The sequence below is a fragment of the Schistocerca nitens genome, chromosome 8 (assembly GCF_023898315.1).
Source record: "Schistocerca nitens isolate TAMUIC-IGC-003100 chromosome 8, iqSchNite1.1, whole genome shotgun sequence".
Lineage (NCBI taxonomy): Eukaryota > Metazoa > Arthropoda > Insecta > Orthoptera > Acrididae > Schistocerca > Schistocerca nitens.
Window position 1 is genome coordinate 47,907,570 of NC_064621.1, and position 17,447 is coordinate 47,925,016.

General features: G+C 37.1%; 1 protein-coding gene across 1 annotated transcript in view; it reads left to right on the forward strand.

The window, feature by feature from the left end:
• The window catches only part of LOC126199146 (ras-specific guanine nucleotide-releasing factor 2-like), a 1,534,440-nt gene that overhangs the window by 1,224,361 nt on the left and 292,632 nt on the right, over positions 1-17,447 (forward strand). The window contains exon 21 of the mRNA XM_049935901.1: positions 5,565-5,835. Coding sequence (XP_049791858.1) covers positions 5,565-5,835 — 271 coding nt within the window. The remainder of the gene's footprint in view (positions 1-5,564; positions 5,836-17,447) is intronic.

Consider the following 17,447-nt stretch of genomic DNA (forward strand, 5'->3'; position numbering starts at 1 on the left):
GCATGTTGAGGCGACCAGTGCCTATGGTTTTCCCAGAGAGACATCACACAGTAATGTCAAAAGCAAAGCATGTTGTTAAAACTGAAGGCTTGTATTCCCATCAGCAAGTGGTTGAGTGATGGTTGGATCATTTGTTTACTGTTGGGCCAAGACTTTGTAATTGTATGGAGATTGCAGAAAGACATGAGAAATAATTGGCAATGGTACTCTCGGTTCATTGCATATGTCAGATGTTAGTCATGTATTGCTAAATAACATTGAAGTGATGGAAATGTCAGGGGGCTGGCATCTGTGGACACGTTCTGAATGGCATCGGCCTAGAGCTTATGGTCTGTAAATGTTGTTACATGGTGACCTTTGATGTCTTCATTGAAATAATGCCCAGCAGAGATCGCAGTCAAAAACTGACCATTTCAATATCATGACTGAGGGTTTCTTGGAGGAAAATTGAACTGGTTGTGGCACACCATTAACAATCTGTTAAGAACTGCTCCAGTTGTGGTGTCATTTGTGTCTGTTGTGTACAAACATAACTGCTCTTAAGCCAGGCAATTTTTAGTATGCAAAACCACTTTTCTCATTCCTGAGTTGAAGGTAATTTCTTTTTCCCTTTGTCTTTCAAGGGATTTGTTAGGGGATCTGCAACTCAGCTGCCTTTGGGGATCTGAAACTCAGCTGCCTGTGGGACATGTCGGTAGTGAAAGTTGAGAATCCTGAGGAATCGTAGTTAAGTCACAGTATGTTTTGTGGTGAGGAAGGCCTTGTACCAGTAGCACACATTCAGTTGTCAGTTTGATGCCAGTAGTGTTAAGAGAGTGCCTGAGGAATGTAATTTTCACCTGCCAAAGGTGTGATTTCACCTAGTTAATGACCATCCCGCCCTCCTGCAGTATGGCCAGAGCTCATTTTACATGCCATGAGTGCTTGTCCTAGGAACAAAAGAAGATGAGCATGTCATCGAGGTACATAGAGCAGAAGAGCAAGCAGAACAGGAGATCATCAATGAACCACTGACAAATCTGGACAGCATTTTTAAGCTCGTATGGCATACAAACAGTCTGAATGGAGTTATAATGACAATCCTTTGGATGTTGTTGAGGTGTATTAGTATTTGTAGTTATGCATGCTTGCAATCAATCATGCTACAAATTGTAATGCCGACAAGGACATGCGTAAAGTCCTGTATGTTGGGAATGGGATACCTGTCGTGCACCGTACAGGAACTAAGGACTCTGTAATCACTACACAATCTGGTAGAGCCATCTTTGTTGGGAACATGCTTGATTCTGGAGGCCCAGGAGCTATCTGAAGGGTGAACAATTCCTGCTTGCAGGCTTTCACTAACTGGCTTTGGCAAGTTGTAGATCTGTTGGGGCTAACTGTTGTGGTTTATTTTGAACTAGGCGTCTGTCTGTTGTTATACAATGCATAGATCCATCATCAACAGCACAAGCCTGTGCACATAGACATGAGGTGGTTGGGTCAGGAGCACTGTTAACTGACACTGTGCACTGCTATTTACTACCTCAGGGTGGCAGGTTTGCTATGTGGAGCTGCTCATGTGCTGCCTCTAGGGCCACAGCAGTGATGCAACATCGAATCTCATCATTTTCTGTACATAGTGATTGAATCTACATGTTGCAAGCAGTATGACATTGGTGTGTGTGTGTGTGTGTGTGTGTGAAGAATGTCCTCTGAAAGTTTGGCACATTCACAGCGAATGATGTCGATGGTGCTACTAAGGGAAAGCACATAGGGCAGTAGTTGTAGAGGTGTGGAAGAGGTGGAGACAGCTTGCACTCATTCGTCCATGATGTGGCACATGAGCATGGACTGTAGGGCATATGGCAAACAGCCAGTGATGTAGATTGTAGATTCTGAAAACTGGTTCTACCATGTCAGTAACCAGGAAGGTCCAGGACACTGGTCTGTGTCTGACAGGTTAATTGTGAGTGCAAGGGTGCCACATAGACTAATGTTTGTCGCTGGCAGCCTGGAATGTGAGAGTGCTGTAGGTTCAAAAATCAGAAAGGAGGAGCATGGAAGTGTGCTAACATCAGAGCCCATAGTGATTAATAGATATTGGTTTGATGCTTTGTCCAAGATGAATAGACATTCGTGAGCAACAGTTGAGGTGTGTGTGTGTGTGTGTGTGTTAGACATCATAGTGGGTTGGAGGTGACTCGGTGAGGTGTTGCAGGCCAGAGTGCCTACTGCCTGGAGTCTGGGTACCGGCAGGGATCCTAGCATTTCTGTGCATCATTGTTGATCTGCGTATGATACCAGCAGCAAGCAGCATCTGGAACCAGTGTGGGATGTGTGATGGTGTTGCCATGTGTGCTAGTGTGCACAGCTGTGCAAGTGGCAAGGAGTGCTGCGATCTGCCATGATCATGGCCTTTTATGTCTGTTCTGTTGGGGATGACCAGATCTATAATGTTATTATTACAGATCATGCATTTGTAATAATTTTCTGTATGAATCGGTTCAGCGCCAGGGGTGTGGTCTGCCACGTGCACTGCCAAGTCAAATCTTGGGGCGGAGTTTGTTTTTGCCTATAGTAAATGACAGAATGTCAACCATAGCCAAGCACTATCCAATAGACCCTGTCTCATTCTAGATCATGGCAAAGTGTAGGTCTATTACTAGCTTCACAACCACAGGGCTTAACAGTGTGGAGTCTGATATAAATGCTGGAGAAGCTGAGATCTGGTGCCAGAGATATGATGGTGTACTATCACACAGTTTGATCTTGTACATGACCTCTTGAAGCTGCTGTTCTAGCATGTGGGATTGTCTCTATAACAACAGCACTATGGGTGTCTCATATCTACTCTCTGCTGGAGGTAACTTGATGGTATCGTAAATTAATTCCGAGTGGCCCGCCAGGTTCGATTGGTCATTGAAAATGCTGGTTCTCTGAAAAATGCAGCTAATGATTATGAACCACAAGCTGAGTACTAGCTGAACATGTCAATTTACTGGTCGTTACATTATGTCTTTAAGTGTGAAGAAAGATAGCTGCTGATTGTTCATGCATAGTTGATTGTTGCATGGCAAATTGTGAATGTTGAAATACATTGTGTGCCATGGAATGCATGGGTGATGTGAACATGGCATTGCACAGCTGATTATAATCGAGAAGGCACTCGAAGGAGCATGTGGGATTCTTTGGATTTAAGACGATTAATGGGTTCATTGTAGGCCACCATTGTTGATGAGGTGTCATGCTGGTGTTGGCTATGTTACAAAAATGGATTATCCACACACTCAGTTTTCACAGTTGGATTCACACATTGTCCACACTGATCCTTCATTGCATTGCTGTGAGTGGCATCCATTGATGTGGATGTCGTGCCTGGTGATGTGGCATATGATGGTTGCGGTGTCACTGCGTAGTTAGCATGATCATGTTTGGAGATGAATTGGCACATTTTTGTGGTTGACATAGAGTCACCAGCATAGGAAGTGAGATATTATGGCAGTTATATGCCACTGATAGATACAACACACCTGCATCATGAGAATACTGTTTATTAAATAGAGCACTAGTACAGAGTGTGTAGTCAGCTGCATTGTCCAGCTCACACTTAAGTCACATTACGCTGTCCCAAGAACTTCTACACCACTGATGCCAGAGATGTATGGTCACTCAAGGATGAATGTCCCCATAATCATAACTTGTGCCACAGTCCAGATATTTAAAAAGTGACTTCATTATTAATTACTATTTTTGACTAAATTGAGTAAGGCCATAACTTTCACCTTACACAAAGGAATTTTAACAATATAGGAAAGGATAGATTGCTTCTTACCATAAAGACGGCCCATTAACTTGCAGACAGGCATAATTAAAAGACACTCTCACACACTCAAGCAAGCACACCTCCAGCACACATGACTGCCAGCTCGGGTAGCTTGGGCCAGAATATCTGTCTGAGTCAGTGTACTGCCAAGTGGAGGTCATCTTCCCTTTCTTGAATAATTTGTTTATCATAAGCATATATTAATGCACTTAGATGAATGTTTTTTTTAAGTAATTTAATTCCTGGATGATTATGTGATTGTAAATTTTTAAGGTCATTGTCAACAGCAATTTTAACAAGAGTAGGAGAAAGAGAAAACCCCTTATATCACTTCTTGATTTATTTTAATCTCATGTGTCCTTTCTCTACTGTATTTATTAATTTTTCTGTTTCAAGTTTTAACTTTTGATTGCCCTTATGAGACCTGATGCATAGCCACTTTCATGCAGTAATGCCCATGATCTATTTCGAATAACTTTTAGATGAAAAGAATTTCCTGCATATTTGATTATTTCTGTATTTATTTCATCTTTTCCTGCAGCTCCCTCCACTCCTCCCCTATTTTTAATTATTGTATTATGTAGTCCATTTTTATTGTTTCAACATTTACAATTTCCTTTTCCTCATCAACACATATTCCCAACACTGCCCTGTTTCTGTTTCCATTGTAACTCTTGATACTTTTTATTTCATTGATCTTCTCTAATTAATTGAGTTTTGCTATATCTTTTTTGACTGATTTATGAGTCCCATTGGGCTTTCACATTTTTGTAAACTTTGCAAGGAGATTTCAAGGTTATTGCAGCCTTCTTTTTGTTATTTGTTTCCGGTATTATTATTATTATTTTATGCATATGATACTACCTCAAACAATATCATTAACTCTACACCAAAATATATGCATCTCCATAAGTGTATGCACATTCCAAAATTAAATAGTGGTGTCCTTTAACATAGTTTATCTGTCATCCTATCATCATAATTTTATTCATTTTTAGGAAATAAATACCAAAATTGCAGTATTGATGGTATTCTCAATTATTGTAAAATAACTGCACTCAGTGGTTTGTTTTGCTTAACAATTATAACAACAATGGAAATCTCTGGATGGAATAATACATAAAACAAAGGAAAGTCAACCACTTGCCTATAGTTCATTGATGTTCAGTACATAGAAACACACAACATAGAACAGTCTTTGCACTATCTTTCAACCTCCAGCTCTTTCTCTTGTAGAAGTACACACATTCACACACAGCTACACAGACTCCTAAATGTACACACAGATTCCTTTGTCCGTCTATGTGGTTTAAGTGTGAATGTGTGTGCGTCTACTATGGAAAGAGCAAGAGGTTGAAAGATACTGGAAACAGTGTTTTCTGTTGTGTATTTTATGTGCCATGTATCAGTCAACTATAGGTGAGTGGTTGTATTTTCTTTATTTTACGTGTTTCTACTTAATAGTTGCATTTCAGGATCAAGAAAATAACAGGAGAAATAATTATTCTACAGAACATACAGTGCTTGCTTATGTGAACATGGAATGTATTTTACTGAGGTGAACTTGGAATTTATGCAGCTTATAGTAACACAGTTTTTAACTATTTCTGTTTCACAGCAGTTTTTTTTAAAAATTCGTGAAACAATGTAGAAAGGAATTGTACTTTTATCACTGTTCTTTAGATCTGTACACTCCCATTCTTGTTGCTGAACATAGGTTTCAATTAAATGTACTTAGAAGTATAGCATCTTTTGCTAGGAGCAGTACTTCAACAGCAGCAGCTGCGTTTGCCATTGCAACTTCAGCTTCAAGTAACCCCAGGGATCATGCCTCACCACCATCGGTAATCAGAGGCAGTGATGGAGGACCTGGCAGTATAAGAGGCCGCTGTAGTGTGGGTGATGCCAGTCTAAGGTCAGCCTCTGGCAGCTGCCGTGAACGTAATCGCAGGAAAGAGTCGGTCATGTCAACTGCTGCCACCATGCGTGTGCTTAATGTGCTTAGGCACTGGGTATCAAAGCATGCACAGGTCAGTAGATAATATCTTGTGACTATTTAATTTTTATTTTGTGCTTATAGAATGATCACATGTGTACAAAGCAATATTATTTAAGTATTTTTTTTTTATTGAAAATTAGTGTTACCATGGCAGTTGCTAATAATTCTGTTATATGTAAGTAAATAGTTTAACACTGTAATCCTTTAACTTCCGAATTTAATGAAACATGGCAAGAGACTAATGTGTCTTCATATGAAGTGTTACTTTGTAGTATTATACGATTAATTACTGCCTTCCATGTCCAAATCTATATGCAATCTGTATATTTTATAACCACTTTGATAATTTTAATCAACATAGGCAGTGTTCCTATTCATGTGCACCAGTTTTGCTGGTGATTAATGTGGAAGGAAACTAAGAATAAATGTCTACTGAATATATTTCTTATATTTAAAAAAAAATAAAAAAAAATTTACACAGCATATTAGTGCATGAATGTTTTTTTAACATTGAACTGTGTGCCCATGCTGTGACTCATTTCATTATTAATGGTCAACTCAGTGGCAGTGGACCAGCAGTTCTGTACAGACTTTTTCTGGGAAAAACAGTGGAGATCCTATAAAGCATCATGGAAAATGATGTTAAGATATTTTTTAAGCAGGGACATATTGAAGATTATGTGAATTCAAATGGATGCTGTTTTGAACATATTGAATGTAACTATTACTAACTGAACATGTTTCGTAAGTTGTCAAATTTGTGGCCTCAGTGTCAGCTCTTTCATATCAAACCCTTTACACATAGTTTTCCAGCAGAGTGTAAGACTGCACTGTTGTAAACTGCTCATCCACTGTCACAGAGCCAGTAGATTCTGATGAAACATGTCACAATTTAAGAAAACAGTTAAGAGTAAAAAGAAGACAAACATGTGCCAGTAAACGATGGCTGCTTGTTGCTTAATAATATGTAATTCGTTTTCTGTCAGTCATGATACATAGTTCATATTTCTTCTTTTGATATTTGGCAGCCAGAGACTAAGGTTGTGTGTGTGTGTGTGTGTGTGTGTGTGTGTGTGTGTGTGTGCTGCATTTGTGTGTGTGTGTGTGTGTTTTGTCCAATTCTGATGAAGACCTGTTTGGCCAAAAGCTTTGTTTCACTGTCTTTTTGTTGTGCCTGTCTGTGACTCAGACGCATCTCTGCTATACAGTGAGTTGCAACTGTCCTTTTCATAATATTGTCTCTTTTGACATTTACATTATATGGGTCTCACTCATCCAAGTGGCTCACTTATGGTATCTGTGTTCATAAAGAAGAGGTTTGGCATTTGATGTGGTTTAACATTATTTTGTGCTTCAATATTAAACTTACCTTTATTTTTTTTCATGCACATTTTCCAGCTTACCTATTTTCATGCTAAACACTGTTCTTTGCAGATATTCCTCGGCATTTCATCCCCGCATTATTGTCTGCGATTGCATTTCTCTTCTCTGTGTTTGCACCTGCATTCATTCACGTATAACGCTTAGTAAATCTTTTCATAAAAGAGAGGCTTCAGAGTTGTGGAATGTGACACGTTACATATTAACAGGCAGAAGTCACCACTGCAGGAAATGTCTGAAGTTTTTTCCAAATTAAACTGTAGGTCCCCCTACAATTAGCTGTAAGTCAGCTGTAAGGTCTGAGGAAGACAAGGTTTACCACCTCCAGTCGCATCAAGATGGTAAAGCACTATGGTGTCAAAACAAAACTTCCAAATTAATGACAGCATTATTTTTACTTTTTTTATACATAAAACACTACTCAGAAATAAGATACTTGTCCTCCTCTTACACTACCCATCTCCTGCTTTTAAAAGCTGTTTCTTGCTAAGCACTTACATAACTTTAAACTGATTTCAGATACCACATATCAGCCATCTGGACAGGGTGACACAGCTTAGCAGGCCACCTAAATATATGTAGAATGAATAAATATTTGAAGATGCAGTTTTCTGTAATTTCTAGTTGACAATGTGGTATTTTCTGACATAACAAATAATTTTTAATCCTTGTAGCTGCCGAATTATGACATTAACTTTCCCTTTTTATCTGCTTATGGAAGTGTATACTTTTCCTGTGGCACTGCAAAGAGCCTTCAAAGAGGATACTGTAGCCAAAACATGTGTGGAACATAGTCAGCCACTCTCCTGCTGTCTGGAGAAGAGCTCACACAAATGTCTGACCTCCTGTACAGAATATAATCAGACATGTGACTCGGGTATGGTAGCTATATTTGAAGCCTATCAGTCTGTGCTCTGTGCTCATGAATCAGTTCAGACTTTTGCAATGTATAAGACAGTTGAAAAACTGGAAATGGTTCTCATTTATGGAAATATTGCCTAGTTGTTACAGCAATGATATGATTTATGCTAATAAGTTTTATATTATTTTATTTATCTATTTATAGTTAGTTTACATATAGGCCTGTCACATGCAGAGACTAAATCAGATTGTAACTTTTTATTTAATCAGCTTAGTTTCTAGCTGGCTGGCCTGTATGTGAACTATCTATAAATGAATAAATTAATAATGCTTTGTAGCATAAACTGCATAAAGCAGACCATAACTTTTGTTAATCCATGGATACTGCAGGAAATATTGAATTTATTTATTGAAAGTTGAAAATATAGAAATGGCAGCAAATAAAGCAGGTGAAAGAGAATACAAACATCTAAAAGATGAGATTGTCAGAGAGTGAAAAACGGCTAAAAAGGAATGGTTAGAGGACAAATGTAAAGATTTAGAAGCATATTTCACTAGGGGAAATACAGAGACTGCATATAGCAAAACTGAAGAGGCCTTTGGAGAAAAGAGGAGCAGCAGTATTAATATCAAAAGCTCAGATGGGAAGCCAGTACTAAGCAAAGATGGGAAAGCTGAAAGGTGGAAAGAATATATACAGGGCCTGTACGGGGAAATGAACTTGAAGGCATTATTATGGAGAGGAAAGAGGACATAGATGAAAATGAGAGAGGCGATATGATGTGAAAGAAGAACTGAGAGAGAACTGAAATATTTATGTCAAAACAAGGCCACTGGATGACTGGAATACTCTCTTTGAAATTCTTAAGGTAGAAGTAGTAAATACATGAAGCAAAAAAGATATTTACAACTTGTACAGAAACCAGAGTTAGGGGCATAAAAGGGAAGCCATGGTTGAGAAGGGAATGGGACAGGGTTGTAGCACATCCCAGATGTTATTTAATCTGTACATTGAGCAAACAATGATGAAAACCAAAGAAAAATTTGGAGGAGGTGTTAAAATTCATGGAGAAGGAATAAAGACCCAACCATTTGCCAATGACATTGTAATTTTGTCAGAGACAGCAAAGGTCTTGGAAGAGCAGTTGAACAGAATGGGCAGTGTCTTGAAAGGAGGAAATATGGACCATAAACAGTGTAGTCTAGCAGAGAATATAGGATTTTGAAGTAGAAGTATGAGGTTTCAGTAGTTATTCAGAGATGAAAAATCTCACACAGGATAGAACAGCATGGAGAACTTCATAAAGCCAGTCTTCAGACTAAAGACCACAGCAACAAAAACAACTTTTTACTGAATATAAAACTATTACTCTATAATTTCATTTAGCAATTATTAGAAAGAGATAACAATTTTCAGCTAATTCATTAATTACCAAGATAATGCTAGTTAGTAACTAAATTTATTAACACACTAACTATGTGAATATTTCATCCACAAAGGAAGACATTATGAATGCCACTAGTGTTGATAAATAAAAACAAACAGTCCACTTCATCAGTAACTTGTTTATTTGGCCACTACACATTTCAATGGCTCACATCATAATCTTCAGTTGGAGAATTGTTTATTTACATAGCTGGTGTTGGTGAAGAATACAGACATCTTTTCTCACTAGCAAACCAGTGGGCAATGTATGCTGTGTTTCATCTTTTGCTAATGATAAAAATTGTTTATTTAGAAAGGTGCTTTTGAGAACACCACAGAACGGTGCCTTGATGTAACTGATAACCCGAGAAGACTTCATGATCAAAATTTCCCAAGAAGGACTGCAATCCTATGTGGCACCATTGAGGTTAAAAAACATGAATTTTTAACTGTGGATTGAACTTACAGGGGAGGTGGAATTGTAAAAAGTCTGCAAACTGTTCCCTATTGTACATCCTCTCCACTGTACATTATGCTTACAGTGTCAGTTCAAAGATGTTCTACATGTTACAGATATGCTTCTTTACATTGCATACAAAGATAAAAGATTAAAGTTTCCACAACTGAATATGTTTTTCTTTAAAAAAAATTGAGTGGGCTGCACCAGAATGTAGAAATGTACACAATTCAATTATTATATTATTTTTTTTTAATTTTTTTAAAGTAGGAATGTGTTGCAGCAAATAAAAGATAAAATGGTTATGTATGTAAATAAAAGGAAGAGCAAATAACCATTACTGTTCTTTTTTTATCAAATGCTCCAGCACATTCATATTTTCTTTAATACAAGAAAATATATTTATGGACATACAGCTATGTAATATAATAACTGAATTGTGCACATGTCCTTATTCTGGTGCAGCCCTTTCATTTTTTAAAGAAAAATGTATTTGTGTAGAAACCAACTAATCTCATATCTCTGTATCCTATGTAAGTAAGGAAATGTGCAACACATAGAATACTGTCAGGTGATGGTTGGAGAGATGACATCACAGTTACAGGTAATCTACATAAACCAATTGTTGGTCACTGAGGCATTGTATATTTGGATCATGATAACTCCTTCAGCATCAATTAAGGCCTGAAGATGGTGCACTGAAGTGCCGAAACTAGTAGCTGCACAATAAATGACATCATAAGGACAGCTGTAGGTGTTTCCTTTTCTTACAGTAATGAATGACCAAGTCCCTCAGACCTCCAGGCACAAGGATGGACATACAAAAACTTTATACCACTGTCAGTACTATATAACCACTGGCTCTGAAGTTCCTTCTGTAGGACAAAATGCCAAGTGTCAGTTTGTTGGTTTTATAGTCGTACACCAGTATGTTGCAGGCAACTGTCCCACACTCTGCAGAAGTAATTCCCCACACTCCCCAATGCTATCACCCTGCCACATGCTGATTGATACATATCTATACTGCCATCTTCACTTATAGTTACTTCTTTATTTTGAACCAGTGTTATTCCTCTCTTGTATCTCAATATAAATATTCAGCTCACCCTGGATATCTCCTCCTCGTCTATTTTGTTTAATTTATGCCATCCTGCTTCTTCCCTTATTCTGGTGTGTACTGTTTCATCCTCTATTCCCTCTCTTTCTCATTGGGTGACATCCCTGAAGTGAACACATTGTTTAATAATATGGTCTGGTTTTGCAATTTGCCCACAGTCACAGCTACCATTTAGTTGATGTTGTATTCTGTTCAGATATGTCATGTAAGATCCACATCCTGTAAGAAAATGAATCTACTTCTCAGTGATAGAATATACTTCATATGAGCCTTTCCCACACACTGAGAAAGATCTCATAGATATGCCATCTTGTAGTTCCTGTGTAATGGTCCCCCTACAATTCTTGTGTTATGCATGAGGTGACTTCTAGTTTGGTATTTGCTTTTTGCCCTAGTATCTGTAAATATTCATAACTATTATTGTGCTTCCTTCTTTCTGATTACTAGGGCTAGGGGACATACTCCTAATATTATGAGAAGAGCTTCCATAGAAGTACAGGTATGCACCTGTAACTCTTAGTAATATGCTTCTCTGCACTATTGTGCATTTCGCTAATCTATGCACTCACACTATGGAAGCTTCATGATATACTCTAATGGTATCTATGGGCAGATGAAACTTATCTTGGCTAATTCTTCATAACTTTTACGTCAAAATTAGAACTCTCTGTCACAATATTTCAGTGTGTTTACTAAAATTTTGTTTCTCATAAACATGCAGTCCCAAGTACCCTGCTACCTCCCGTCTCTTGATCAGACTGTTATTATTCTTATAGTTGGGTTGTTTGTCGATGACAGTTTCACTTTAAGCACCATGTATATTATTTTACTTTTGCTACTTTGAGTTTATTTTTTGAACACTGTGCGTGAAATGCTGCCACTACACCTCAACCATTTTCTTTTAGCTCTACCCTAGTATTTTCTGTTTTTCTGTTACTTTCCTCAGACAGACCAGTTTGGCTTTCTTTGCTCTGCGATAATCCTGAAGACTCAGAGACTTCTCAGACATCCTATTTGCCTCAGTGTAGAGAAAAAGCCAGGCCACTGTATGTCATTATATCAAGCATGTATTTTTGCTATGATATGTTTATTACCTTTAGTGCCTAGTCCATAGCATTTTCAATGGTCTTCATTTTTCTAAATCCCAACTGAGATTCATTCACATCACCGAAGTTTCTATGTTCTTTGAACCTACAGCATTGAAGTCTGTCTTGTATTTTTCTGAATGTACTTGGTAAATGTACTAGTCTCTAAGACTTTGTTTTCTTGGATCTCCTCTCCTCTCCTCTCCTCTTCTCTTCTCTTCTCTTCTCTTCTCTTCTCTTCTCTTCTCTTCTCTTCTCTTCTCTTCTCTTCTCTTCTCTTCTCTTCTCTTCTCTTCTCTTCTCTTCTCTTTTCTCTTCTCTTCTCTTCTTTTGAAAATATAAACCCCTGCTCCTCCTTTCAAAGTATCTTACCTTGCACCAGACATTCATTTACATCTACTTCTACAGCTACATGGCTACAATGCAATTCACCCTTACCTGCCTTGAAGGGGATTCCTTGAACCTCTTTCAGACTATTTCTCTACCATTCCATTATTGAATAGCAAAAAAGACAGAGTTTCATTGTGAAACTATTAAGAGGATTTCATATTAAAGTCCACACTGTTTCAAGCTTCAGTAAAACATCCCTTATTTTGATTTCTTGTTCTTTTTAACTTAGCATGCTTCTTTTCATTGCTTCTGCAATAGTGTTTTGACCTGTTTTGGTTGTCATGGGATACCAGTTCTCTCTCTCTTTGATTTAATTGGTATAAATCTCTCAATTTCTGCTGATACTATTTGTTTGAATCAAAGTCACATCTGGTCTATGCTTAATAGTTGGAATGAGTGGAAACTGTCTCTTAGGAAGACACAAGCAAATTTTCATCTTCTTTTATAAATAGAATGGTTAAAGTATCTTGTGAATGGAAATGTATATTTTGACAAGAATGAGTATAGATCCTGCAGTAATTGCACACTACAAAATTACTAAAAATTGCTAAGAAAAATTATTAAAAAAATCAAGGAACATGCACATAATGTCAGAGATCAGTAATATTGCAACAGACTTAAGGCTGAATGGAACATAGTGGAATGAGAGACAGAACAACCAGCCACAGATCAGAATAACATCACAACTGAACTGAATGGAAGGGCCATAAATGATGAGTCACAGGTAGCAAATGTATTTAATAATCATTTTGTAAATAAAGTAGGAAACCTAGGGACAAACAGTTCAAGAGAAAAATCACAGCAGTATGGTGAAAAAGTAGTTCCATAAAATTCAATCATACGAATATATCAACAACTTCTCCTTCTGAAATTCCCAATAACTAAAACTCATCTGGTTTAGATGGTGTTTCCAAGAGAACTAAAGATTTATTCTCATATAATATGCCCAGTCTTATATGTGAAATACGTAATTCATAACAAACTGGAGGTATTTTTCCAGAGAGACTGAAATATGCCATTGTTAGATGAAAAGAGAAATGTCAATAGCTAATGACCTGTTTCACTGCTGACATCATTTTCCAAATTTTTTGAGAAGGTGGCGTATTCTAGAATATTATCTCACCTTAGCAATATAATATCCTCAGCAATTCACAGTTTGGGTTTCAGAAGTGTTGTTTTTCTGTGAATGCCATTTACTGTTCATTCACCAGACTCTGTAAGCATTTAATAATAATTAGTGTTTTCTGCAATCTATCTAAGACATTTGACCATGTGTATCACAGTATTCTCCTAAGTTAAACTGAGGTTTTATGGGACTGATGGTATAGCCAACCAATGGATAATATATATCTAACCAAAAGAATGCAGAAAGTTATACTTAGTAATTTAACCTAATAATTCTGACTGTGGAGAATCCCATACAGGGTTCCCTAAAGGCTCAGTCTTATGTCCACTATTGCTCCTCATATATGCAAATGATCTTCCAGGTAATGTACAACATTCAGAACTAGTTCTTTTTGCAGATGACACTAGTATTGTAATCAATCCAAGTATACATACAAAAACAGAAGAAATGGAAAATAAAGTTCTTGAAAGTATCATTGACTGGTTTTCTACTAATGGTCTCATCCTCAGTTATAAAAAGATGCAACATATTCAATTCTGTACATCTTGTGGTACTACGCCAATGTGTAACATGTGGCAAAGAAATTATAAATAGGGTGGAAACTTCAGAATTCTTAAGTGTCTATATTGAAGAGAATTTAAATTGGAAGAAGCACATTTTGAAAGCCCTAACATGATTTAGTTCAGCCACATTTGCAGTTAGAATCTTTGCAAATCTTGGGGAGAGACAAATTAGTAAGTTGACATATTTTGCATATTACCTTCATTGTACAAAAATTGCTGTAAAAATAATATGTTGTGCTCACCCATGATCATCTTGTAGGCGTCTCCTTAAGGAGTTAGGCATTCTGACTTTTGATTCACAGTATATTTATTCCCTCATGGAGCTTGTTGTAAATAATTGACTACAGTTCAAAAGGAACAGTGGTGTACATAATTACAATACCAGAGGGAAAAATGACATTCATTCCCCCACATTAAGATTGTGTTTAGCACAAAAAGCAGTGCACAATGCTGCATCAACAATGTTTGGTTGCTTACCCAGCAATATAAAATGTCTGACAGGCAAAGTGGAAATTGAAAACAAACTTAGAAAGTTTCTCCTTTACAACTCCTTCTATTCTGTAGAAGAATTCCTATTATTGTAGTGTGTAAAAGGTGGTGGGTATGGAACAATAAGGTTGTTCACCTCTTGTAATATCTCAGCATTTTTGGAATCCAAACCTAGCACCATCAGTTTTGCTATTTTATTATTACAGCTCACACTTCTTCTTCTGCAGAAAGAATTAGCAAACTGTTGTTTCTATAGAGAGCTTCAATTTCTGTCTTGAATTGGCCCTTCTGCTCTGTATCTTCAACATTGTAGTGATCGGATGGTGTGTCTTCATTAGTAGTTTGACTGTAGCTTAAATCACAGGTACCTCATGTAGATGCACCTTTGTGAGCACTATCAAATGCTATGCGGCCATGCTTCAAATCCAGCTGTTTTTACTGATCATCAGCATTGTATATTTCCTCACTTCTGTTGAATACTTTGTTAAGCAAGCTGTACAGTTGAATTGTGTCAGTTGGCCTGTTATTTCCTTTCAACCGACTTTGTTCCTCCATTTCTGGAACCAGAAATGTAATTTCATATTCTTCCAGATGTGAGTTTCTTACCATTTAGTGTACTACCAGAATCAATAATTGAATTTACTCTAGTTTTGCAAGTCTCAGAGGGTCCTCATAGAATTTGTTACCCCATGATGCAAAATTATCTATTGATAATGTGCTGTCACAGACTGCACACAAGCTACATTAAAAAATAACAGGAATTCATGCGTTTTCGAAATAATAATGTTTATCTGCCGAAATTAATGTTATCATCATTAAAAGCCAGTGATTTTCCCAATCCCAAACAACTTCTGGACATCAATCTTTGGTAAATATTAGCTCTTTCAGCGATGCATATGTAATCTCATTTGTGCTTGTAAAATGACATCCCATAAGGTTTAATTTAATTTTTGGAAACAAAAAATGACATGTTTCATTACTTCTATGCTGTTTTTTAAATAATCTGACAATTTGTGAGCAACTTACATTCACTGCTTTTTTTTTCTTCAAAACTAAAAAAAAATTGGTCCTTTGTATTTGGTACCCAAACATGAGTTTAAGGGTTAAAATGTGGTTAAACAAATCCATAGTCAAACCAATAACAAGTTACAGGAGTAAGTGTTTGGAAGTCACAGAAAGAAATAAAAAGAGACATATAACTTGAGAGAGCATGTAGAATTTCCTCAGGTGACTGCATAAGAAATGAAGAAATATGAGAAAGTATGCTTACCCATTATAGTATTACAGACAGAATCAAAGAAAGACATCTAGTATGGTTAGAGCATGTCAAGAGAATGAAAGAAGACAGATGGGCAAAGAGAGCACTGTTATGTCAAGTTTTTGGGAGGAAAAGAAGAGGAAGACTACAGAAAGAGTTGCCAAAGGTTGTCTAAGAAGCGATGGAGAGAAAAGGAATAGAAGTGGATGAGGACAGATGACAAGATCAAGACATTTGGCAACAGAGATGTACAATGCACTGACAGCTGCAGGACCGCACAAGAAGAAGAAGAAGAACCAAATTGCTGTTACACACTTCATACTCAAAATATCTAAAAAAAGGTATTAGCCATGAACTAACTGACATGCCAACCTCTTCAGTGGCATCTCTGATTGTTATTTGGTGATAATTCACAATAATTTCTTTCACTTTTCTATGGTTTCATTGGCTGAAGAAATGCTGTGGTGTCCAGGGCACTTGTTGTCTTCAACATCTTCACAGCCCTCTTTGAACTACTTATACTCATAAATCCTTGTCTGATAACAGACCACTAAAAGCCATATTTACAACAATATGTGCTACTCACTGCTTAGGGGAGACATTTAGTAACAGACCGGCACAATGAAAAGGACTGCTAACCTATTAAGCTTTAGTACAAAGTACATCTTCAGAAATAGAGAACACACATTCACACAAATATGGCCACTGTCATACTATGAGCAGACCACTTTTCTTGTGTTGCAGAAGTAGTCAATATCTTCGTAATCCTGGGATTTGTGGCATCTGTGTAATCCTAAGTAGTCAGTCCTGGCCGTATACCTGAAACCTAAAAATATCATTTTGCTTCCTATTGGTTCCATCTGTGTTTTGTAGTTAACCTCCAACATTTGATGCATGATTTTCTTCTTTTTGTTTCAGCATTGAAACATAATTTGATGCTGTTCATGAAATCATTTTGTTTATTTTTCCCTTGATGTTTTGCTCTAAAGTGCTTCAATTTGTTCAATCACCTGATGGGGTATTGTATTGTATTACCAACAGCTTATGTTTTCTTCATGGCTTGTATTTTAAGACTTAATTTAGCTTTTTCATTTTTAGAATCTTTTTTTATCAGCTTCCAATTCTTTTGGTATAATTAAAATGTTTACTGTTCATTGGTTTATTGATTTTAATTTTTTTCAATTTTGGGTTTGATTAGTTCTATAAATTTGATCTTAGTGTTTTTAACTCATTATTTCTACATTGAGAGATAGAGAGAGAGAGATTGCCACAGAAGATTTTCTCTTCTGTAGGATGAAGCTCGTTCCTGTATCTCTTACATAGTCACATACCATAGCCATTTCTGCAGCCATTTGTCTAGTGCTGAATTGAGGAAACCTATGGACATGACCATTTACAGAAGGTGTGGCCACCACAGATAAAAATCCTCCATGGTCAACAGTTAAACCAAGATGTCAGGGAATTTCATAGATGTCATACAACCGACCTGAC